The sequence below is a fragment of the Panthera tigris genome, chromosome C2, assembly GCF_018350195.1.
Source record: "Panthera tigris isolate Pti1 chromosome C2, P.tigris_Pti1_mat1.1, whole genome shotgun sequence".
Lineage (NCBI taxonomy): Eukaryota > Metazoa > Chordata > Mammalia > Carnivora > Felidae > Panthera > Panthera tigris.
The window spans coordinates 156,119,537-156,145,933 of record NC_056668.1 but is presented as its reverse complement, the minus strand read 5'-3'; the positions used below and the strand labels follow the sequence as shown (position 1 = coordinate 156,145,933).

Sequence of the window (26,397 nt, the reverse complement as noted above, 5' to 3'; positions counted from 1 at the left end):
CAAAAATACAAAAACACTTAAAAAAAAAAAAAAAAAAAAAAAAAAGGTGGGTGGAGGGGCCTGGGTGGCTTAGTAGGTTAAGCCTACTCTTGATGTCAGCTCAGGTCATGATCTCATGGTTCCTGAAATCAAGCCCCGCATTAGGCTCTGCACGGACAGTGTGGAGCCTGCTTGGGATTCTCTCCCTCTGCCCCTCCTCTGCTCTCTCTCTCTCTCTCAAAATAATTAAACATTAAAAAAAAAAAAGCAATGGACAATTTTTAAAAATTAGACATAAAGAGAATTAGAATTCAAAGACAGAGCCAAAGAAATAACCCTGCATTGGTGGACTAAGAGGTAGAAAATACGAAGGTTAAAAGACATGGGGGACAAGAGTGAAAATACCTAATGTACATCTAACCCAAGTTCCAGAAGGGAATGAGGGAATGGGCAAGAAACTGTATTTGAAAATATAATGGTTAAGGATTTTCCAAATTCATGGAAGAAAACAAATCCTGATCCAGGAAGCCCAACACATCCTAAGCAGAATGAACAGAAGCTCTCAAAGCAGCCTGAGAAGAGACAAATCACCCATGCAAGAACAACAGAAGGTTGAACAGCTAACTTCCCAATAGCAACAAGACATATCAGAAGGTGCAGAATAACATCTTCAATAACCTGAGAAAGATCACATGTAACATAAAGCTATCTTCAATGAAAAACTGAGAAAGCTGATCACCAACAAATGCTCATCAAAGAAATTCTAAAGGGTATAATTTTGGCAGAAGAATGTGATCCCAAGTAGAAGGATATACAAAGTTCTTATGAAACATCTGGGTAATTCTAAACAATTTTTTACTACATATAATAATACTGTCTAATTTGTGGAGTTAAAAAAAATAGGTTACTGAAATATTGAATGATAAAGTATTCTAAGGATTTTGGGTTGTTTGGGAAGAGAATAAACATAAGGATTAACTTTCAATTTTATTAAATTAAGTATACAAACATGTATGTGTGTGTTAAAACAGACTATAACTTCCAAGCTAGTTGAAGGGAGAGAGCCAAATAAGGCGAAAAAGAAAAACTTCCATCAATCCCAAAGAACAGACAAAAAGAAAAAAAAAAAAAAAAAAAAAAAGAAAGAGAGAAAAGGAGGACAAATATGAAGCATATAAAAAGAAGATAAATACATCTATACCTTTCAGTGAACACAATAAATATGAATGGGAAACTCTCTGATTAAAAGACAAGAATGCTTAGATGGCTCCGAAAACAGCTCCCAGCTGTTAAAAAAAAAAAAAGATGTACTTAAAACGAAGATGATAAAAGGTTTATTTAAAGGAAAATAATGGAAAACTATATAGCATACATAAATGCTAACCAAAGATGACAGGTTTGGCTAGCTAAAACTAGATAACACAGATTGACTTTAAGGCAAAAAGCATCATTAGAGATAAGGAGTGATATGTAAGTTCAATTCACTGGTAAGATACAACAATTGGTACCTGGTAACACTGCCTTAAAACAATCAAATAAGAAACTGACAGACCTCCAAGAATAAAACAATAAATCTACCATCACAGTGGAAGAGTATCTTAGTAAGTGATATATCAAGTAATTAATCAAAAAACTCAGAAAAGATGTATGTAATTTAAATGGCATAATTAACAAGCTTGATCTTAAGGTATATAGAACTGACCCCAACAATTGGAAAATATACATTGTTTTCCAGAACAAAAGGATCCTTTACAAAAATTGACTCCATGCTATGCATTAAGCAAGCCTCAACAATTTGAAACAAACAAAAAACTAGTTACTATATAGACTATATTCTTGAACTACAATGCAATTAAGTTAGAAATGAAGAACAAAAAGCTAATTACAAAAACTCTATACACTTGGAAATGTAGAACTCCCCTCTAAAAACTTACAGGTTAAATAAACCATTTGAAACTAGAAAATCCTCAGAACTGAATAACAGGTCTATAAATCAAAACTAGTTAAGATGCCAGAAAAATGGTGCCAGAAGGCAATTTATATAGCCTTAACTCTGACATTAGAACAGGAAAATTTGTGAGCTGAGTATCCAACATAAGATGGGGGGGGGGGGGGGGGGGGGAGAGAAAAGAGGAAGAATTAGCCCATGAAATAGGTAGAAGGAAAATAATACAGATAAAATTCACAACATAAAACAAAAAATACAAGCAAATTAATAAAGATAAAAGGCAGTTCTTTGAAAAAGACTAATAAAATGAACAAACTTCAGGTAAGACTTATCAAGAGAAGGCAAAAACTATCAATATTGGAATGATAACGTGCAACATCCCCACTGATCTATACACTTTACAAATATAATCAGAAAATATAAATACTTAAGGCCAATACATTTGAAAATTGACATAAAATGGACAAACTCCTTAAAAAACACAAGTGAGCAAAACTGATATAGGAAAAAGCAGAAAAATGAATGGTCCTAAGATTACTAAAAATAATCCCTCTAGGAGGGAGAAACAGAAGGCTTCTAAGATATTACTACTGTTCTATTTCTTAGGCTAGAACAGGTTCTACCACTGTCACATCATTAGTAGCTGGAGAAGCCAGTATCTGAATCCAGAGAGTTTGAATATGTAAATTCTTAACCATCCACCTCACAACTTAAGATGGGGCTCCACTTGGAGAAAAGATGTCTCAAGCTATCAGATTTTCTTACCCGCTGATGGGAAAAACTAAACTCTTTGCTACTACAGCAAAATCCTTTAAGCAGTAGCTACAATCTCAGCTGAACTTACTTAAAAATATCACTCATTAAAAAAATACACACACACACACACACAATGTCAATGAAATACTGGGCTTCTAACAGTTCTTTTATATTTGTCACTACGTTTATCATAAAGTATAAAGTACTCTAAATTCCAAAGAGTCAACTTGAGTGTACTTTTGTTTGCTGGCTTCCCACAGTCCTATAAACCAAAACAGAGCTCTTCTGTCGACTGGGGAGAGTCATGTTGTAAATAAAATCACGGGACACCTTATGTAACACCAAAATGGTGTGTTGGTGGTCTATTTCAGGATGGGATATGCCTTAAGTTTTCTCTGGAATTTAAAATAATTCCAGGTGGTCTTGCTTTTTTGCTGATGCAAAAAGGGAAAGGTAGTTCCCATGGTAATATCTTCATTTCAAGTGAGTAACTACCATTCTTGGAGGCTGAAGAGGCATGCAATGGATTTCAAGAAAACAAATATATTTAAGAAACAGACTAATACATTTTGTACTCTAATATCAAATTTCAAGTCATATTCTGGGTTGACCCCCCAAATACACTTAACAAGAACAAAATATCAAGTTTGAAAATTAAAAGAAACCCAGATGCTCAGGTGCTGAAGTCACCTCAAATTTTCTTGACGTGGAATAAAATAAAACTTCTGGTTTTTATATGAGTACTTAAGTTTCCACATTCTTTTTTTGTTTGTTTCTACTTACTCTTTACACTCTTTGGACACATGGGATGGTACTGTATATTTGCAATCCATGATCATGGTCAATGTCTCACTGTCATTGGCCTCTTGAAAGGGTGGCTGTCCACACACCAACATGAAAAGGATCACTCCCAGACTCCAAATATCTACAAATTAAAAGACAGACTGTTAAATACTGGACGAGTTAGAAAACCAAAAACACTAAGAAGAGCAAAAGTAGACTAACAACATTATTTTATTTGAATAGTGAAAAGCGTTTATATCTCAAAACAATAACAACAACAACAACAACAAACATTTGGGGAAGAAAACTTAAGCCCCAATAAGGCAGGGAAGGTATCCGTCTTGTTCACTGTTTTTCTATTCACTTCAGCCACAGGGTGAATGGTCAATAAATGTTCAACAAATTAATTCATTTATTCATTAGTTAATGGCAAGAACATCAAGTGGAAAGTAACAATCAAGGTTCCCAAACCACTGGACAACAGACTGCTGTTTTTCTCATGACATTATTTACCAGAGAAAAAACTATTAATACTCTGAGACATGAAACGGATCTTGCCTAATATCACAATTATCTCAGTTGTTCTTCACCTGGATCCTGGTTAGAGAACCAGATAATGTTAAGTCACAGTCACAGTCATTTTATAGTTAAGAAAATTAAAATTCACAGAGGACAGAACTATTTCTGTGTTGTCAATAAAGAAAAAGACAGGTGATGTATTATTTCCAAGGCCAGAGCTAGGTCTGAACATGTAAGTAACCAGGAGCCACACTGTGGCTTAAAAACAGCGGAGGCTACTTAAATAAAGTGCTGGAAAAGATAGTAGGTTTTCCATCACTGTAAGTATTTCAGCAAAGGCTGAGCAACTGTCTAACATTCTACATAAGACATTCCTGTACTGACTGTAAGTCTGGACGAGCTGACATCTGAGGACCCTCCCAACTGTAGCATTAGATTAACTCCCACAATAACAAATAACCCCCTACACTTCTTGCCATTAAATAACAAACTCACCAATCAGTTGGAAAAATGATGGCTTTTCAAATGAAAAACAGGAGGACTCCATTTAGGAAGGATAGCACAAATCATTCATTCATTCCAGAAACTAAAGTATAGACATGCTACGTAAACATTCATATAATAAGAGATGATGAATTCAAGAAGCTTTCTACCAGAAAAAGGCCACCACAAAGAATGGAGAGGCAAGCCACGTGGACTTTGTCACCACATCTGTTAATACTCAACTGCTATTTTCACTTAACCTTAAACACTCAAACTAATGAAGGATCCATATTATTTTCCAGCAGAATTATAATTTGTTAATAAAATATCTTTTCCTTGGTCCAAACTAAACAAAGAAGGCAATAAGGCAGAAACCCAAAATTATAAACACTTGTGACTTTTTTTTTATGTATACGATAAATTTTACTAAGGATGCTTCAGTGGAAATTAGTGAAACGGATGGAAAAATCTACTAAAATTAAAACATTACATATGTAAGAATGAAAGAGACCTAAAGAGCATTCAGTCTGAACCTTAAGCTCTGCAGTGTCCCTAAGAGGTCTGCCTGGCATTGCTTATAGGATGCATGAATTATGTGACCTACCGCCCCAGGACAGCAAGCTGGCTCCACTCACTGACCCACATTTCTTTACCTTGATCTTGGAATGCAGAGGGCCATCGCCGTGCAAAGTCCAACAATCTGCATAATGGTGGCTAGCTGCACCTGCTCTTTAAACCTCTGGTGAGAAGAATTTACAACCCCAATTCTAGTTGTAACTTAGTGGGAATTTCAAAGGAAATTTACCTAGTTGATGGTTAACTTAAACCCTCTTTGAACAACCTGAACCTGCTACTTTGGGGGGTCACCTGCCCCAACTCCCAAGCCACTACTGTGAACAAGTGGCAGTTACATTTATTCTCCTTTAACGCAGTGCCCCTCCCTCATTTCACAAAGCAGTTATATTCTAGAAACTCACGATAAAGTAAACTCACCTTTTCAATGATGTTCACTACACAAGGAGGGAAACCCACCACATTTTTTTTTTTTTGGTTCATTTATTTTATTTTGTGTTATTTTATTTTTGGCTATCTCTTCTCCGAAGAAGGGAAAGGGATTTTAAATGGCTCGCAATAAAAATGCATAAAAATAAACATCAGGGTAGTTAAAATAAAAACTTTCTTCTGTTGTTCAAATACTGACAATGTCTGAGGTTACTACTATAACCAACCCTAACCATTAATACACATGTATTTGAGACACACTAAATTCGTCTTTCCATATAAATCCTACAAAACAACAATTTGTATAAAATGAATCTGGTTACATTATTTCTTCTACCATCTCGTATTTCAACTGTGAATAAACTAGTTTGTTTTTTTAGCTCTTTACTTTTTCTCTATGCTAAATTGGAGATGATATCTGACAGTGCAACTACACAAAGCTTATGTTTTAAAAGCATAAGCAATAATATAAATATCAACTAATAATTACCCCAAGTTCTTATCAGGTTAAAGAAAACTTTCTGTTAAATATCAACCTCAACAGTAACAAGGAAGTCCAATTCTTTGGAAAGGTTCTCTGCAGGATCATTTCTCCAAGCAAACTCACACACTCCACTTGCTAGGAAGTGGTGCACGATTAGAAGAGTAAAAGAAGAAAAATAACATATATATACCGTTTCCACTGTTTCCGGTCAGAGGTCAAATAATTTCTGAACGTACAGATGCTGAATATTTGAGAAATGTGGAAAAATAATTCTATGCCTGGGAGTCTGCAAAGCCAAGTGACATCAGGCAAAGGATCTAAACTAGACGAGAACAGCAGTGCGGTCAGGGGGACAAAGTTTTAGAAAGGGCAAATGACCCTCTCACTGGGACAACCTGATTATTCACGGGGCCGCTTATGCCATTTATTTATTTTCCAGACTTTTAATTTCTCTTCTTATTCTACTGTCTTGGAATGATTTTACTTTCCCATCCTAAGGCCAAAGGAAAGAGATAAAAAGTCACTAAATAAACACAAAGTGGTATGACTTTAGCCAAGTGATTTGAACGTGTTTCTCCACTGTCCAACGGGCATAGTAGCAATAACGCACTTCCTCTTAACGTTGCTGTGGGTATTAAACAGAAAACTCGGATGCGTGCCGAGTATTCCGGACAGAGCCCAGCACACATTCTAAGGAGGCTGCCATGCCTCGCCCCCATCCGTCTGTGTTGGGCGGGCACTGCTCCTGAGCACAGGGGACACAGAGATGAATGGGGGACACCCGTGCCCTTACAGGACTCCCAATTCACTGTGAGAAACAGACAACAGATAGCTCAGAAGGCACAAAGCCAACAAGAAACACCAGTGGAGATGAGGGGAGAGGAACAGGAAAGGCCTCTTGGTAATACAGCTAAAAAAGGTGGTAAGTCATAATCTTGGATCCCCAGGACAAGCCAGGTGGTATCACAGGGCTAAGAATGGCAACAAGAAAGATTATCTATTACTCTCCCCTCAAATGGGGGAGGGAGTTGGCACACATCTTAACAAAAATTCCTTTTTTAAGATTTTTAAATTTAAGTTTATTTATTTGAGAGAGAGAGTATGTGCTCATGCGTAAGCAGAGGAGGAGCAGAGGAAAGAGAGAGAATCCCAAGCCAGCTCCAACGCGGTCAGCACAGAGCCTGATGCAGGGCTCGAGCTCATGAACTGTGGGATCATGACCTGAGCCAAAACCAAGAGTCAGACACTTAACTGACTGAGCCACACAGGCACCCCTAAAAAGTCATTTTTGTATTTTAAAATATCTTTTTCCATTAAAAAACACTTGCTTATGAAACTACACACTCCCGAGGTATAGATCATAGACTCAGCTTGAGATTCGCCAAGTCTTTATGGGGGATGGATGGAGGGAGACAGGTGAGAGAAAGAGCATGGAATGGGGATTTTCTATTATTTTTTATTTTTTTAAAATGTTAACGGAATTGTCTATTGTACACAGGTTAACAAATATCAACCATCTGAAAAATCAAACTTAATGTTTTGACTTCAGACCCAGGTATAAACCCTTGGTTAAAAAAAATGGAAAAAGAAAATATTACTTAATACATATAGTTCTTCTGGTTAAAAAAAAAACACACACACACACTTCCAACTTATGGAACTGTGGGAAGGGGTGGAAAGATAATGAAGTCCTTGTTAATATAAAGGCTGGGAGTCACTGGTCTCCCTCGAGCTGCCAAAAATGAGCAGTGAAGTCTCCTTTAGCTGCTAGGTAGGTCAACTGTCATAACACAGTTTAATTATGCCATTTCTAGGGTTGGAGGTGGAGTTTAAACTACAAAGATCATTTTAGGAAGGCTAACAAAAGATCAAAATGAAAACAAAACAGTCTAAAAGAACATACTAACAATTTGAGGAAACACTACTGTCAAAGGGTGGGCGGGGGGTGGCTGGAGGGTGTCATGACTGCCGAGAGGTCTTCTAAAAAGTCACTTCTGAAGTGAATTATCTAGGGACCCAAAAAAAAAAAAAAAAAAAAAAAAAAAAAAAAAAAAAGAGCAGGGATTAGAAAGTAATAAAAATGGGAAGACCAGGAGAAAAGTTCTAGGCAGAAACCTCTGTTTTTTTCTTCTCACTTTCTTTTATCAGTGTAGCCATCGGTCACGAAAGCAGCAACAGAATGTTCTAAAACCACTACAGATGAAGTACGGCACCTTTCACGACACCCCTTAAAACCGGCAGGATTTAAGCAAACACGTTTCAGTTCCAACTGTGGTTAGCAGCAACCGACGTATGACCCAAAACGAATGTAGAAAGCAATGCTTTCTTAGAAGAGCAGCACTGTTACAGAAGCGTGTCGGTCTCACGACCTTTGTTTCTGGTACCGGGGTCTTCTGGTGTGAATTCCTACCTACACGACAGGATCTACATCTGCATTCAAAACCACCTAGAGCTCCGGATGCTGAAGATTCTTGTTCCCAACAAGATCAGTGGTTGGTTCTGAGGGGCCTGACTAGAGACCACTCTCCAAGTGGTAAGAGTGGGGTAGACAAGGAATGAAGAATTTGGACAAGTCCATGTTTTAGGGTATCTACCTTATTTCCGGTTTTACCAACACTCCAGTTAGAAGCAACTTTCTATTATTTAACCAGCAATCATTTCTTCTCTTAAAAAGAAAGTTAGAATAGGGGCGCCCGGGTGGCTCAGTCGATTAAGCGTCTGACTCTTGATCTCGGCACAGGTCATGACCTCATGACTTCATGGTTCGTGAGTTCGAGCTCTGCGTCAGGGCAATACTCACTGTTAGTGTGGAGCCTGCTTGGGATTCTTTTTCCCTCTCTCTGTCCCTCCCTGGCTCATGTGCTCTTTCTCAAAATAAATACATAAACTTAAAAAAAAGAAAATCAGTGGGGTGCCTGGGTGGCTCAGTCGGTTTGGCATCCAACTTCGGCTCAGGTCGTGATCTCACGGCTCATGAGTTCGAGCCCCGCGGCGGGCCTTGTGCCGACAGCTCAGAGCCTGGAGCCTGCTTCCGATTCTGTGTCTCCCCCTCTCTCTGCCCCTCCCCCACACACGCGCGCGCGCTCTCTCTCTCTCTCTCTCTCTCTGTCTTCCAAAAATAAACAAACATTAAAAAAAAAGAAAAAAAAAAAGAAAGAATGAATGCCATCACTCATACCTACTTCAAAACAGTTCTTTCCCACACCTGAATCCACCTGGGGACTTCAAAACTCAATGCTGTCCAAACCAAGCTCGTCACTTTGTACCCAAGCGTATTTGTCTCATTTGGGTTCTAGTGTGGTCTGTGGCACCTCCACCTACCAATCAAAACTTCGGAGGCATCCTGGACCCTGTACCACAGGCGTCCCCTCACTTCCGCATCAGGAAGATCGTGCCAGTTCCGGCATGGGCCCACAGTCCTCCAGGGCTCCTACCGCTGACCTCCAGCTCCCCGAGATCCCCCCAAACCGCCCTCCCAGCTGGCAACCAGGGCATCGCCGCGGTGAGCTGTAATCGCAGACGTTTTCCTCCATTACCCGGAGCTCCAGAGCAGCACATGTCCCCTGCATCCTCAGAGGTTTGCCGAACGAAATCGACCTGAAGCTAAAGAGACGGCAAACGCTTCTGCAAAGACCGTTTGGACAGGACGCCCCAGAAGGCAGCCGCCGCGGAGGTCCTCGGTACGCGGGCAGTGGGCAGTTACGGACGGCTTTCAAATAAAAGCTAGGAGGGAAAGGAGAGGGAGTATCTGGAGTGGGGACAGAGGGGTATCAGTGAAAACAAGCTGCAGTTTCTTTTGGTGAGGGGTTTAACAAGCCTGGCGCAAACCTGTCTTTTCAAGTCGAAAGAAAATAGGAAAAAGTTCAAGAAGTCCGAAGGTTATCAAACGTGTGGGACGGCACACGTTCGCGCAAGTGCAAACCCGACAAGCAGCAGACACCCTTCCAACTCCGCATTCTTTCACAAATCACCTCACAAATCTGATTTTAGCAACCTCGGGAGATGGAGAGCGAAAGAGAGTGATTTCCTCTAGTGCGGCCTAATGAAAAAGCATGCCTGGGCTAAAGCATCCGAGAGACCTGGGTTCAAACCCTACCTTGGCCATTTAATTAGCTCTGTATTCTTGGCCAAGTTATACCTGCCTTCTGTGCCTCTGAGTTTTCTCTCCTACAAAAGGTGGACACCACCGCTCAGCTGGCGATTTCCGTGAGGGTGTCCAGGCAAAAAGTGCCACACGGATCCCCGCAGAACGTGGAAGGATGGATAAAAATCGTTGCCTCGAAGTGAAGGAGTGAGACTGGTAGGGAAAAGCAAAAGGAATTTTATACTTTTTATTCAATATACTTCTGTACTATTTGAATTCTCTTACAAGAACATTCATTTATATTCATTTATTGCTTATAAAAAAGTAATTAAAAATCAGCTGTGCTTAACAGAACATTACGAAGTGTACATACTTCAATGGGAGAAGCAGAAGCGTCTTTAGAAGAATGTCAAGGTAATGCGGTAATTAAAAAAAAAAAAAAAAAAAGCCTGCTCACTGAGACAGTGATTCTCAACCTGTACGTCTGGGGACACTAGATTCCGTAAGATTCCCTTGATAAATCCACAGACCCATCTCTCCACAGCATGAACAGTTACAATTATCTTAGCTTTAATTTTTAGCACAAATAACGTCTGCCAAGGACCAAAAGTACTTCAAGTATTCAACTCGGGGTCTTGTGCAGCAAGGGGAGTCCGGTCAGTGCTGCCGGCCACTCACCCTCCGGCCCGTCTCTGCGCTTCAGACACACCCGCGGGTTCCCAAGGGGAAGGGGACGCCGGAGCCACAACCGCCGCAGCGCGGCCACCTCGGGGACAATCCCGGAGTCTGCTTCTGAACCTCCGCCTAGCCGAACAGCCCCTCAAGGCACTGCTCAACATCCAGGTGAGGCAAGAGTCCTTTACAAATCCACAGCTTTCCAAAACTACACCTTTTAAAAAACACCTTGTGAAAACAAGACGCTTCCTTTTGCAAGCTTTTGGGAAAAATCAAAATCTCTAGTTTTGGTCCCATGTTACTATAACACCGGCCCCAAGTCTAATGTTCCTATTTTAGAAACACTTTTCCAACGTGGAAACAAGGGCCATCGGCATGGCCCCATTCACACGAGCACATTCCTCTCCTAGGAATTTCAACACGGATGCTCTTCAAAGAGGGGGCTACTGCCACGGACACACGGCAACCGGAAGTTCAGTTTTCAGAAGAGACTTCACACTTCAACTCCCGCAAGAGTATGACGGACGCAAACCTCACAAGCAGAACGCTGGTCCAGAAAGGAGGAATGCTGAGATTTAGTATCAGGTCTAAAAGCCTCCGATTCGATTTGTCTAGACAAACAACATAAACCACGCCGATTGAAGAACTATACGAGTAGCATTTTATACATGTGAAGTCTGCTCGATGCTTCAGTTTAATACCTGGTGGAGTGCTATGATGTTCTCTTAAATTTATTCTAAAGCAGAGCTTTCTGTATAAGGTTGAAGTATGCTAACGTAAGACAAATATACAAGCCATGAAAATACCAGTTAATAAAAATCATCTGCATATGCCAACTCCCGTGGGTTTTCTTTCAAAAGGCATGATGTTTAAAGCAATACATACAGTTTTCTGGGTGTGGGGGATAAAAGTCAAGTGAAGTTTGCCCTTTGACACAACACAGCATTGCCCTAGAGTCCCCAAAAAGGTTTAAGCTTGTCAAAAGACTTTTTTAATTCTCATTTGAGGATAAAGAGAAAAAAAAAAAACTTTAAAATACTGTATTTGCTATAATAAGATTCAAAATTCAAAATATTGGTTCTTCAAAGGTTTGATTTTGGCTAGTTCTCCATACCTAACACCTAAACAGGCATGTGGTTGAGAAGTGTATACAACTTCTTTTCCTACATTACAAAACACAAACAAAAAAGAAATCAGCGTGTTATACCTTTCTAGGAATTACAATCAACATACAACCTGATTGGTTCCACATAGGATATGACTTTCAGATCATTCCTCCATATTAAAACTTTAGCTAGAAAGTTCTCTCAAATATAACCGCACATTTCCCAGTTTTTAAGTTAACATTTACTTTTTTCAGATTATGAGAGTAATACATGTTTAATGACAGAAGATTCTATTAGCAAGCCTGTAGGAGACTCCCACACACTCATCAACACCACAATCTTTAATATTAGCCTATTAGGCAAAAATATGATAGATTTGGTTTTATTTGTACTGTCCTGATTATTTTTCCCCCATTTCTTCAAGGTATAATTTACATACACTGGAAGTGACCGTTGTTAGTGTGCATTTCTGCTAGTTCTAACAAATGCAGTCATGAGGTCACTGCCACAATCTAGATATGGAGCAGCTCTATCACTCCAGAAGGTTCCCTGTACCTTTACATTCCTCCCCTGTTCCTGGCCCAGCCCCTGGCAACCACAACTCCGTTTTCTGCCCCTGGAAGTCTTGCCCATAAATGGAATCCTACAGGATGTAGTCTGGCTTTTTTAACCAATACATTTGAGATTCATCCATGGTGCCGCACATGTCAATAGGTCATCACTTTTTATTGTTCCAATGATCTTCCACTGCACAGATGTTTCAAAGCTTATTTCAGTCTGGGGCAACTATGAATAAAATCAATAAAACCATCTGTGTACAGATGTTTGTGCAGACTTAAGTTTTCATTTCTCTTGGGCAAATACCTAGGCAAGGGTGGGCTTCCTAAGCCATATAGTTAAGTGTACATGAGCTTTAAGGGAACTGCCTGATGACTTTTCACGGTGGCGCTAGGATTTTTACATTCCCATCCTCAAAGTATGAGAATTCCGGTTGTTCCATTCACACCCTTGTAAGCCCTTGGTACTGGCAGTTTAAAAAATCCCACCCATCCTAACAGATGTACTTTTAGTTTGCATTTTCCCTGATGACTAATGATGTGGGGCATCTACACGAGCTTACTATTCTATTATGCCTTCTCTGGTGAACTGTTTGTTTGCATCTTTCGTTCATTTAACATTGAGTTGCCTTTTAATTTACTGAGTTTTGAGAGTTTTTATTTTATATATAACCTCTAGTAATACAGAAAAAAGCTTTATTTTAAAATGGTCATATTGACCGTATTTACATTTCCTGAAAACAGCTTCAAAAGCTTTCTCAAAAAATTACTTGAGTATAGTTGACGTTCATAGTTATATTAGCTTCCAACATAGTGTCCAACATAGTGATCTGACGATTCTATGCATTACTCAGTGCTCATCGTGAGCAGGGTAGTCACCATACAACATTATTACAATACCATTTGTACTTTCCATTTCCGTGACTTACTTGTTTAAATGTATACCTCTTAATTCCTTTTATCTGTTTATCTGGCCGCTTGTTTTCTGTATTTAAGAGGCTGATTTTTTTGTTCATTTGTTTTGGTTTTCAGATTCCATATGTAAGGGAAACCATATGGTATTTGACTTTCTCTGACTTAATTCACTTAGTATAATACCCTCTACGTCCATCCATGTTGCTGCAAATGGCAAGATCTCCTCTGTTTTTAATGGCTTAGTACTCCATTGTGTGTTGTGTGTATACAAACTACGTCTTCTTTATCTATTCATCTATCGATGGACACTTAGGTTGCTTCCATATCCTAGCTATTGTAAATCATACTGCAATGAACATAAGAGTACATAAACCTTTTCAAACTACTGTTTTTTTATTCTTTGGTCAAATACCCAGTAGCAGAATTACTAACTGTACGGCATTTCTATTTTTAATTTTTTTTTTTGAGGAACCACCACACTGTTTTCCACAGTGGGTTCCACCAATTTACTTTCCCACCAACAGTGCACAGGGGTTCCCTTTTCTCCCCATGCTTGCCCAACACTGGTTATTTCTTGTCTTTTTGACACTAGCCATTCTGATCAGTATGAGGTGATCTCCCATTGCAGTTTTGATGTGCATTTCCCAGATGATTAGTAAGGCTGAGCATCTTTTCACAGGTCTGTTGGCCATCTGTTGGTTCTCTCTGGAAAAATGTCTGTTCAGGTCCTCTGCCCATTTTTTAATTGGACTGTTTGTGTTTCTGGTGTTGAGTTATAGAAGTTCTTTATATATTTTGGATTTATCATTTGCAAATACCTTCTGAGCTCTGAGAATTCTTTATGTATTCTCTATCAAATATGTGACTTCCAAATATTTTGTCCCAATTGGTGTCTTAATAAGATCTTTCAAGAAGCAGGAGTTGAGGGGCACCTCGGTGGCTCAGTCGGCTAAGTGTCCAACTCTTGATTTCAGCTCAGGTCATGATCTTACAGTTCATGGGATTGAGCTCCACATCGGGCTCTGCACTGACGATGTGGAGCTTGCTTGGGATTCTCTCTCTCCCTCTCTCTCTGACCCTCCCCTGCTGTCTCTCTCTCAAAATAAATAAACATTTTTTAAAAAAGCAGGAGTTCATTTTGGTAAAATCCAATTTATCAAGTTTTTCTTTTATAGATTGTGCTTTTGATGCTCTATCTAAAATAGCTTTGCCTAAGTAAAAAGCTACAAAGATCTTCTGTTTTCTTCTAGAACTTTTACATTCTATGTTTCACATTTAAGTCTACGATGCACACTTGAGTTTTTGTAAGTGTATAAGGAATGGATCAAGATTAATTTTTTGCATATGGATATCCAATTGTTCCAGTCCATTGTTGAAGACTACTTAGGCTTTCTCCACTAAATTGCTTTAGCACTTCTGCTGAAAAATCAGTTGATCATATGCGTGGGTTTATTTATGGACTACATTCTATTCCACTGATTTATATGTATGCCCTTTTCTTAACACTATATAGTCTTAATTATTGTAGCTTTATACTAAGTCCTGAATACTCCAGTTACTTTTAAGGTTAAACTTTTCCATCTTTATTGGTTATTCACATGACCTTTTAATGAACTCTCTTTTCATTTGTCTTTAGTAGAGTTCCTCGTTGATTTGTAAGAGCTCTTTCAATAGTAAGAATAGTAATCATCTATGTTACAAATTATTTCCTTGGTTTGTTTCCTAATTATAATTTCTAAAAAAATACATGTACAACCATACCATAAACTGGAATCAAACCATATCCATAAACTGGAATCAAATCTATTACCTTTTCCTTATGATTCCTGTTTAGAAAGGCCAAGATCTTATAAATGTTTGCCTTGGGGGGGGGGGCGTGTAATTCGTGTTATACAGATCCTTAATTCACCTGGAATTTATTTTGACACATAACACAGATAGGAATCTGTCATTCCTTCTTCCTTAAATGTTTAACTATTTCCAATACAATTTATTAAATAATTCCTCCTCTGATGCCTTCTGATAATTGAGGAAGTTAAAACTATTAGAGCCTGTTTGCCTACATCACTTAAAATCACCAGCTAAAGAACCATGCTGAGGTATAGCGGTGTCCTCGGGAGAATCGGTCCTTATACTAAAGGGTCACAAAGCAGACACTGGTACAAGTACTCAACAGATGTGTGGCACCACTATTTGCCAGGCACTGTGCCAGGTGCTGGGATGTAATCATAATGAGACCTTAGAGGTTGGCAACAAAGGGAGAATGTCCAGGACAGATGACACTATTGCCCTTTGTGTCCCTTGCCACAATTCATCTCTCTTGATTCATTTGCAGAGAAAATGATGACCATCTGGCTTATAATTGATGGCTCCATCTTACCTTCCACCGAGGATACCCGTGTGAGAGTTGCTTCCAAGTATGTACCTCACCCTACCTCCAAGAGCCCACAAGCACTGCTAAAGGCTTGGGCTCCGTGCAGTAAACAGAGGGACTATCATGTTTGGTTTGTTCTCTTCCCAGTTATGAGAAATAACTGATATACACCTGCAGAACTTTAACGTGTAGAACGACAGTCTGGTTTACGCATGTTGGGAAATGATTTAGTTAACATCCATTATCTCAGAGACAATAAAAAGAAAAAATAATTTCTCCTTGTGATGAGATTTCTTAGGATCTATTCTCTTAACTCTCCTATATACCACACGACAGTGTGGACTATAGTCATCGTGCTGTTCATTGCATCCCCGGTACTTATTTAATCTTATAACTGGAAGTTTATACTTTTCGAACACCTTTTTCTAATCCCCATCCCTTGCCTCTGGTAACCACACTCTGATCTCTTTCCCTGAGTGTGGGGTTTGTTTTGGTTTGGTTTTAGATTTTCACATATATAAGTGAGATCATACAGTATTTATCTGTCTTATCTCACTTAGCACAATATCTGCAAGTCCGTATTGTCACAAATGGTAGGATTTCCTAATTTTTTATAGCTGAATAATATCCCATGGTATGTGTGTATACGTATATATACCACAACTCCCTTACCCATTTATCCACCGATGGACACTTAGGGTTGTTTTAATGTCTTGGCTATTGTCAACAATGTTGCTCTGAACATGGGGGTGCAGAGATCTTTTTGAGTTAGTATTTTCATTTCCTTTGGATATATTCCCAGAGGTGGAATTGTTGAATCATATAGTACTATTTTTAGTTTTCTAAGCAAACTCCAGTTTTCCATATGGTTGTACCAATTTATATTCCAACCAACAGTGCAGAAGGTTTCCCTTTTCTCCACATCCACAACGGCATTTGTTATCTCTTCTTTCTGATGATGGCCTTTCTAGCAGGCACAAGGGGGTATCTCGTTGCAGTTTTAATTTGCATTTCTCTGATGACTAGTGATATTGAACATCTTTTCATGTACCTGTTGGCCATTTATATATCTTCTTTAGAAAAATGTCTATTTAGGATCTTTATCCATTTTTAACTGGATTATTTGGTTTTATTGTCATTGGGCTGGAGTTTTTTTATATATTTTTGATATTAATCGCTTATCGGATACATGGTTTGCAGATATTTTTTCCCATTCCACAGGTTGTCTTTTCACTTTGTTGGTGGCTTCTTTCCCTGTGCAGAAGCTTCTGTGTTTGATGTATTTTTTATTTTATTGCTTGTGCTTTTAGGTGTCCTATATGAAGAAATCACATCAAGGAGGTTTTTCCTGTCTTCTTCTAGGAGTTTCATGGCTTCAGGTCGTACATTTAAGTCTTTAATCCCTTTCAAGTCAATTTTTGCGAGTGGTGTTAAGACAGGGGTCAAGTTTCATTCTTCTACATGTGAATATCCAATTTTCTTCAATTTATTGAAGAGACGGTCTTTTCTCCAGTGAAGATTCCAGGCTCCCTTGTCAAACATTAGTTGACTATATATGCTTATTTCTGGACTCTTGATTCTGTTCCATTACTCCATTTGTCTGTTTTTATGCCTGTACCACTGTCTTCATGACTACAGCTTTATAGCATAGCTTGAAATCAGAAAGTATGATGCCTCCTGCTTTGTTCTTCTTTCTCAGGATGTCTTTGGCTATCTTGGGTCTACTGTGGTTCCATATAAATCTTAGGAATGTTCTTCTATTTCTGCAAAAAAAAATGCCACTGGAATCTTAATAGGAATGGGCTTTTGGTAGTATTAACATTTTAACAAAATTCTTCCAATCCATAGACAAGGGCTACTACCCATTTATTTTTGTATCTTTGATTTCTTTCATCATGTCTTATAGTTTTCAAAATAGAGATCTTTCACCTCCTTGGTTTAATATGTTCCTAAGTGTTTTATTGTTTTTGATGCTATTGTAAATGGGATCAATTTATTTCATTTTCAGAAAAATTGTTAATGGATAGAAATGCTACTGATTTTTGTACATTAATTTTGCATCCTACAATTTTACTGAATTTTCTGATTAAGTTCTAAGAGTTTTTTGGGGAGTCTTTAGGATTTTATCTATATAAAATCATGTCATCAGCAACTAGAGACAGTTTTACTTCATTTCCAATGCTGATGTCTTTTATTTGTTTTTATTGCCTGACTGCTCTAGGTAGGACTTCCAATACTGTGTTAAATAGGAGACTGTGTCTTGTTCTTGATCTTAAACGAAAAGCTCTCAACCTTTTACCACTAAGTATGATGGTGGTGGTGGGCTGGTCATATATGGCCTTTATTATGTTGCGGTACACTGCCTCTACACCCACTGTAAGTTCTTACCACAAATGGATGTTGAATTTTGTCAAATGCTTTTTTCTGCATCTATTGAGATGATCATGATTCTCTTCTTTCAATTCTAGTAACAATAATTGATTTGCAAATGTTGAACCATCCTTGCATCCCAGGGATAAATCACACTTGATCATCATGGTGAATCACTTTAATGTGCTACTGAATCCAGTTTGCTAGTATTTCATTGAGAATTTTTGCATCTGTATTCATCAGGGATATTGGCCTGTAGTTTCCTCTTCTACAGTGTCCTCTTCTGCCTTCAGTATCAGGAAAATGCTGGCCTCATGAAATGAGTTTGGGAATGTTCCCTCCTCCTTGATTTTTCCAAAGCGTTTGAAAAGGATTGGTATTAATTCTTTAAGTGTTTGGTAAAATTAACCAATTGGATTTCTGATTACTGAGTTTATCTCCTTACTAGTAATTGGTCTATTCAAATTTTCTATTTCTTCTTGATTCATGTCTTAGTAGGTTATATGTAGAATTTTCCCATTTCTTCTAGGTTATCCAGTTTGTCAGCATATAGTTATTCATAGCAGCCTTTTTGACCCTCTGTATTTCTGTGGTATCTGTTGTAATAGCTCCTTTTTCATTTACGATTTTGTTGATTTGGGTCTCTCTCTTTTCCTTGATAAAATTAGCTAAGGGCTTGCCAATTTTGTTTATCTTTTCAAAGAACTGACTTTTAGTTTGGTTAATCTTTTCTATTGTTTTTTTCTGTTCTCTATTTCATTTATTTCTGCTCTTTATTATTTTCCTTCTTTCTATATGGGATCTTTCCTGCTTCTTAATGTAGGCATTTATTGCTACAAACTTCCCACTCAGAACTTTGTTGCATCCCAAGTTCTAGTTTTGCATACCCACAAGTTCTAGTATATTGTGTTTCCATTTTCATTTGTCTTCAGAAACTTTCACTTCCCCTTTAATTTCTTCTTTGATCCATTGGTTGTTCAGGGATATCATGTTTTTTAAGAGTTTTTGGTTATGATTTCATGATTCTTTCTCTTCTTTGCTATCAGTGTGCCAGTCTCTAAGAAGCCTCTAATATTACCTATCTGTAAGTTGAAGGCTGAAAATGTGAATTTGCTGAACTTGCTAGAATTTTATGTAAAATTAACCAAATAAGGATCTGAGTGAGACCCTGATGAAAACTACAAACAAAATACATGGAGTTTTACATGGGCTTAGGAGAGTCCATTTCAGCATCCTAGGAGACTTTATTTGCTTGCTTCATGGTGCTCTGCTATGGGACAAGTCAAGAAATGATCTAAAGAAAGTGATCAATAGTTCTCTAATTGGTAAGAGACGCTGATAGCTAAGGACTCTGAAGTTCAATTCTCTTACATGAAGTAACACAAGAATGAAGTCTTAGAAGCCTTCCTTAATGATTAAAAGACTGTTCCTTCTAATCCCCTGACAGCAGCTAGAAGAGTCAAAAGTAGAAACGGAACACAACTTCGCTAACTCTTCTTACCTCTGCTGATTAATGAATTCATCTTGATACTGAAGCTGGATAGTAAATCCAAAAAAATTTTATCAAGCTGTTTACTGACAACTTCAGAGCAACATAGCCCACCCACAAACTGAGAAGTAGAACAAAATTAGGACTAATCTAAAACTATTGGGAATCTTCTACTTCTAGGTAGACTGCAATGTGTTGAGCAGACTGAAGGTCCTGCTGTAACCACTAGAAACAAAATGATAACTTGCAGAAATCAGGTTTTCAAGGCCTTGGAAGCAACAGAAATAAATGAACTGAAATTCCAAAATCAAGAAGAGCTCTTTCTAAGAGCTGAGGCAGAAATCCAAACAAGAATCACGTGACCTCAGGAATATCAACAGATCACATGCGTTCCTAAAAAAGGTTAAACCAAATCAACTTATACTATACCTAAAAGAAGAGCTTATGTCTACCAACTTTTTAGAAACCTGAAAAATAGGTAAATTTAGGAAAATACAGCTAGTCTGATGCAAGAACATAAGCTTGCAGTAGACTGACATTCAAAGTCTCATGTAACAATCAACTGGTTTTTATACACATTAGTCTCCTGAGAATTTGTTAAGCCGGTTTCAGTCCTCTGGAAACTAATTACTACTGAGCACAAAACTGAGACTCACACTTTGGAACTGGGGGATCACACCATCTGAGGGGCTTTCCTGCCATCTACTGGAGCTCCTGATCCACGTTAAGTCTCTTTAAACTGTAGCAAGGACCTAAAGTCAACGAAGAGTTGATACATACAAACTGTTCATGACACAAAATGGGTTTAAAAAAAAAAATACCAAACACACCAAATACCTACAGATTAAGTCTTGGGCTTTAAAAAACACAAAGGACACCATATCCCCAAAGATCTGATGTTCCTTTTGGGAGAAGCCCTGTCTGTAAGCTTACCTCCAGCTTTCCATTACCATCTTCCCAAGTCATAGCTAGGAAATTTAAAACACTAGAAGGAAAATGAGAGATTAATGTATAAAACAAGTCAGAGTCAAGTAGCCAAAGGCACAAAAATAAGGACACAATTCCACACCTCTATTTTATGTTCCAAAGCTTACTTCAAAACTGCTTCAAAGTTGTGGGCCCATTTTTTACTCAGCCCCACAAGCCTGCAAGATCAGATCTAAAATAAGCTTCATAGCGGTCTGTATAACATGCTTCAAACCGCAGGCCTGCCTCAATGTGCAGAGAGGAGGTGAGTCCAGGACATGTTAATATATAGGCACAAGTCAGGGAAAAAGAGTTCCAGTATGAGCAAGGATATCGGGCCGGGCCATGGGGGAGGGGGCATGATTACACTTTGTAAAAAAAAATTCAGCAGAATGTAAGTTTTCATTTCTTTAGTTCGTTTTCTGTAATATTTAACTCATTTAAACAAACATTAGGGCCTGTCATGTTTACCTGGTGACAGGAATGGAACACAGATAAGATATAAAACACACAGTTCTCTTTCTCAAGGACCTTACTATTGAGCAAGAGCCACAAGCGAGCCATCTGAAATGAGTGAGGTTTGGCGTCATCCCATCTAATTCCAATGGGAAAAGGCCATTAGGGCATGTGTCCCCTTCATCTCACCATCCTCTGTTTTTAGCCATCTAACAACCCCCCCACCCCCCATTATTTTTATCCAACAAACCAGTGCAACTACTCTGTGCCTGGCTGCATCCCAGGCAGAATTTAGACGTACCCACCAAGAGCGTCTCCCTCCACAGTCTTTTTCTCCTACTTGCTGGACATGGCCCAAACGCTGAGGTCCTACAGAGTTTTTCTTAGGTTTCAGGGTTTAAAATAATTGCAAATTAAACTTTTAGAATATCGTTAGGCGCTGTTGTACACTACAGCGGATATAGTTTTTAAAATATCACCATCAGGCCAACCAATAGAAACGAGGTGAGATAAATCAACGTTTTTCTGAAGACCAAGTGGGTTAGACAGAAGATGGGTTAATCGAGGACGACGGGAAGAGGACGTTTAAAAACAGCGAGTCCATGTACTGGGACGACGGTCGTGAGGAAGGGCCGGAGCCACAGAACGCCTCGGCTAATTAGCTCGGCTTGGCCCCGCGGTGCCCCCTTCGAGGCCCACTCGCCATCTTCCTCCGCCCCAGCCGGCGGCGACGTGTGAAGAGCCGGCCGAGGGGAGCCACAGCCCTTGAAAGAAGAAAACCACACGGCCGTGTGTGTGACCGTGACCGTCGAAAGCGATTCCTGAGCAGCTGCTCCGCGAGTCCTGACCACTTCGGGACCCCACAGGCGACTTCCCGATGCGCGGGGACAGTCTCCCCAGAAACGGAGACGCGTCGCCACCAAGTGCCACCAGGCCACTCCGGAGCGAGCCCGAGAGCGCCGTCGAGCACAGCACCTACGGTCAACGCAGTTTTCAGCAGTTTTTAAGAAGACCACGGTGACGTCGCTCAACGTTCAGGAGTTCGCAGTGTGTGGCGACGCGTATCGTGACTACGTCGATTCCGAGTTTACCGTGTTGCAAGTGGGCGTTAACGGCTGAATTTTTGTTCTGCGAACGGGTCCTTCTTCAGCAGGTTTACGCGTCTCCCCAGAAAAAAGATAAAGAAATACCCAAGTAGATTTGATAGTTTCGACTCCCTAAGGGCTTCCTAAGGCTACAACCCGAAGTGAATAGATTTAATTTCTGTATTTCTGAATGGAGACAGTTAACTGTTTTAAGTGGTCTAAGAAGCTCTTTGAAGTTCCAAGAACCTAACCCGTTACCAAGCAGATCCTTTCATTTGTTTTTATCTAACGTTAAGAACACACACGAAGGAAAACCCCTCCCTTAGAAGTTAACCTAGTCCCCACGTTCCGCAAGTTAAACACCCCTGGAAGCACGTGTGCGGAAAACACAAGGGCCAAGGCCCCGGGCCGCCCTCGCTCCCGGTTTTCCCCCCGCGGCCGACATTCCAGCGACTCCCCCGAGGCCAAGCTTCCAAAGGCGGAGAAAGCCCCTCAAGAGGAGCAACGAGGCCGCGATCTCTGACCGCCCTTCGGGACGGCGGCCCGGCTCCACGGAGACCGGGCGTCTGTGACCCTTCCGCGAGGGCCGTGGCGACAGTCCCGCCGGACCGAAGGCCGACGTCGGGTCCGGCGCCGGGCCAGGCACCAGCGCGTCCTCCTTCCTCGCACGGCCGCCGTCCCGCCCTCGCCCTCACCGCACACACGCCGGTAGCGGACGGACCGAGAAGCCAGTCGAGGGGGGAAGCGGGGCGCGCCCCGCCCCTGGGGGCCGAGAGGGTGGCAGGCGGGCCAGAGCCGTCGGGGTCAAGGGCCGGGAGGCCCAAGGGCCCGAGGCAGGACTGCGAGCGCAAGGTGACCGGCAGCAAGGGGGCGGCATCGCGGGGCCGCGCGGGCCCCTGAAGGCGCGGGGGTCGCGAGTGACGGAGGACACGGGGCGGCCGACCTTGGGGACCGCGCTGCCGCGCTGAGGACTCCGCTTCCCACGGGGAAGGAACGGGAAGACCTCCGGGATGCCGAGCGCAGCAGAGCTGCGCACCGAAACTTCAAAAGGAACGGAGAAGCAGCTCTCCCCGACGGGCGGTGACCGCCTGCAACGGCCGCGTCCCCGGCACGGCGCCCCCTTCCAGCCGGTCCCCGCTGCAAGTGCCGGCTCTTGGCGCCCGAAGACCCGGGGCCTCCTCCCTCCCGGAACCGTCAACGTCCGGAAACCGGCGGCAGGAACAAACGACGGGAAGGCGGCCTCCGACATCCCGGCCTTCTCCCTCTCCTTCCGAAGACGCACGGAGTCGCCGGGTCGGCCCGGCCCCCACCTCCTCACGCCGAGAGCCCGAAGACTCGAGGTCGGGCTCGAGAGCGAGGAGCGGGCCGACTGTAACCTCCGGCGTCTCTCTCTCCCAGCGGCACCTGCGCCGCCGAGCGCCGCACGCCTCCGCCTTTGCACACACGCCGTGACAGGGAAGGAGTGAGAGGGGCCCGAGGCCCACGTAAAACCAAACGAGACCAAACCCGAGGCTCGTCAGTCGGCGGCCAGGGCCCGGAGAAAAGTTCCAGGTGCTACAAATCTTCCGGACGAAGAACATGGTTTCGAACGAGGCGGCGAGGGAACCTCCCGACCTGCACGAGGCCAGGGGACACCTGACAAGAAGCTCTGGGAAGGGCAGCGGGAGGGGAACAAGCAGGACGGTCTCCCGGCTCCCAACGGGAAAGGCACGCGTGTCCAGCCTGAGGTTCCAGGCGCGGGAACAACATCAGAAAAGATTTCCAAAGGACCTGAAATTTGGTTTTCACTTACTTAGCCCCAAATAAGCACAAGGTGTGATTGAAATGGGGCAGAGGGAGGCGAACGAGAGAAGTTTAAGCTCAATTATCAGTATCAGAAGAATTTTATGTTCTCGTTAAAAATGTTTGAAACTGAAGAGATTTAAACATGTTTTTTCCTGAACACTTATTCCTTAAAGCATATGAGAATTAAAATGTTGGGAGTCTATTTTTCCACTAATAACCTAAAACATTTGATCCTACGATTTTAAACCAGAGGTAGACAAGGCTGGATGCACATCAGAATCTCACAGAAGCTTCTGGATAAGGGCCTCACCCAAGACTATCTGAACCAGAATCTCTAGGGCGGGGCCCTGGCAAGGTTTGCTTGTTTTTGAAAAGTCTGCTCCAGGTGAAATTTACCAGTGGTGAGTAGAGAACCACCAATTTAGATCTTACCACTAGCAAATTATAGTAGAAAGTGGCATCAATATATACTTCACTTTATCTGAATCTTATAACACAGTGAGAACAATAAGCACCAGAGCTAAAAATGCAGTAGGGAAGACATTAAAGGACATCTGTCATTTTAATCACATTTTTCAGGCCTCTCGTTAAAAAAAAAATCAACGGCTGAGTTAGCCTAAAAAACCCCTACGTACGGTACCTATAGATTATACTACCTATAACGTGTCGTGCTCAAGAATCTTTATTACAAATATTAAGTTCTAGAGTAGCTTATTTATAAAACTCAAAAGATTTTACTCAAAGCACAGAACGGCTCTTCCCTAAATACATAATTATACAACAGTCACACTGTAAAGCCAGCACGTCGTGCATGCAGAGCTAATACTGTAAAGTGCTTTCGTTTACATAGGGTTCGTGGCGGATCAGTTTTCACCTATGATCTCTGAAATAACTGTCATTTGTTTCACAGGCACACGGAACTTCAGAAAGTTTAGGAAAGGAGTTTCTTCTTTTGGTTTTACGTGACAAGTGGTGATGGTATGCTCTGTAAAAGGTACCTTTCAGAATATGTGAGCTGCACTCGACAGCTGGATTGTGGAAGGTGTGCACCACGTTTCTAAGGATACGTCTTTCACTTCCATACAACTGAACACCGCATGCGGCCGCCTGGGCCCAAGGAGGCAGTGTGGTTCATGCTGGATACGTACCATGTAGGCAGGTTTTACATTTACCTTTTTAAATAAGACAAGATGGTGCTTTAAACAGACCAAACTTACTTCCCTATGCGTAAAAAAGGCACAAATGATCCCTTAAAAATGCATAATCTCAAACTCTACACTCAGGCCTAAACTCTGTGACACAAGCCAAGGTCTTCTAATCTATAATCCATCAGGGCTCACGGTCCAAATGGCAAATTTTAAGAGTAGGTAATAAAAATTTAACCACAGTCTGACTCTGGGAAGAGAAAGTTCAAGTCGGAAAACACAGAAACATTGCTAAAGCATCTGTCTCTAATAAATTGTAACTTTGAGCAGGAAAGATGAAACTATACCCCCTCAGATTTGGTGCACCTTGGGAGGGACTGTAAAAGCAAATACATTAACAGCTTTTCTGGAAAAAATCTGAAATAAAAGCAAGGAGTTATCAATTCACAACAAACTATAATAGCAGATTTAGATAAACCAAAGAGAAAATTTTTGATTTATGCCCTTCTGGACTAACTTCAAAGTTCTATCACAAAGATATTACACCTTAGGTTGTACAATGTGTACAGTAAGGACTGACTTTTTTAAACGTTTTCAAAGAAAATATTTACACATTATTATACACATAATGCTACAATCACAGTTCCCGTGGCTGCCCATTTCCCAAATTGTCTAAAAAAGACTCTTGTAGGAGGGAGTATGTGGACATATTTCTTCATGGCGCTAAAGCAGAGGAAGGAACAGGCTGTCCCGAGTACATTCAATGTGGCTTCTAGTTAAACCACAACTCTTGGCTTGAATATGCCACGCAAGATTTCCAAAAACTGGTATACTGCACACGCTATAAGTAGCACATAAATTAACAGTCAAGAATATCTCAATTCATGTTTTACTAATCCACTTTGTCACAAGATAAGGCAATGCTTTTCAGATAGACTGGCTAGTCACTTTTAAATTCATACTGGATTTTGAAATGTTCTTCGCATGTACTAAGTTAGGTCAAAAAAAGGAATAATTAAAGATGCTTAGGAACACAATTTTAAGATATGCCCAGAGTCTTCATCAGCTCTTGAAGCATTACTGAACCAGAAAAAGTATATCTTAAGTAATAAAAGCAAACTAAAAATCTGTAAAAGGTACTACAAACTACATATAGTTCTTGTTCGCAGGTCAGAGGGAATGATATGATACTGACTAACTCTGAACATTAAGGGCAGACGCCAATACATCCTAAAACAAAATGACAAAATAGAATCTATGGCAATAAACACAGTTACATATTGATAAAAGGTATAGGTCATTATGCAAAATAAATTATAGAAATTTACATACTTTACACAGAAAATAACACATAAAAGCAAAAATTGATTAAAATACAAAATTCAGATTAGAGTAGGGAACTAGTATAATTCTCTCAGAATATAACATCAGAATAA

The 26,397-nt window shown here is 40.6% G+C and overlaps 1 protein-coding gene across 11 annotated transcripts in view; it reads right to left on the bottom strand.

Annotated features, from left to right (window-relative positions):
• SNRK (SNF related kinase) overlaps positions 1-26,397 on the bottom strand; it is a 59,153-nt gene that overhangs the window by 12,054 nt on the left and 20,702 nt on the right. For 8 of the 11 annotated variants that reach the window (XM_042956978.1, XM_042956977.1, XM_042956981.1 and 5 more), the window contains one exon: positions 3,467-3,608. In XM_042956978.1, coding sequence (XP_042812912.1) covers positions 3,467-3,608 — 142 coding nt within the window. Of the gene's footprint in view, positions 1-3,466; positions 3,609-20,457; positions 20,482-21,247; positions 22,110-26,397 lie in introns of those variants that run through there. The other 3 variants (XM_042956985.1, XM_042956986.1, XM_042956987.1) reach the window with 3 other exon arrangements.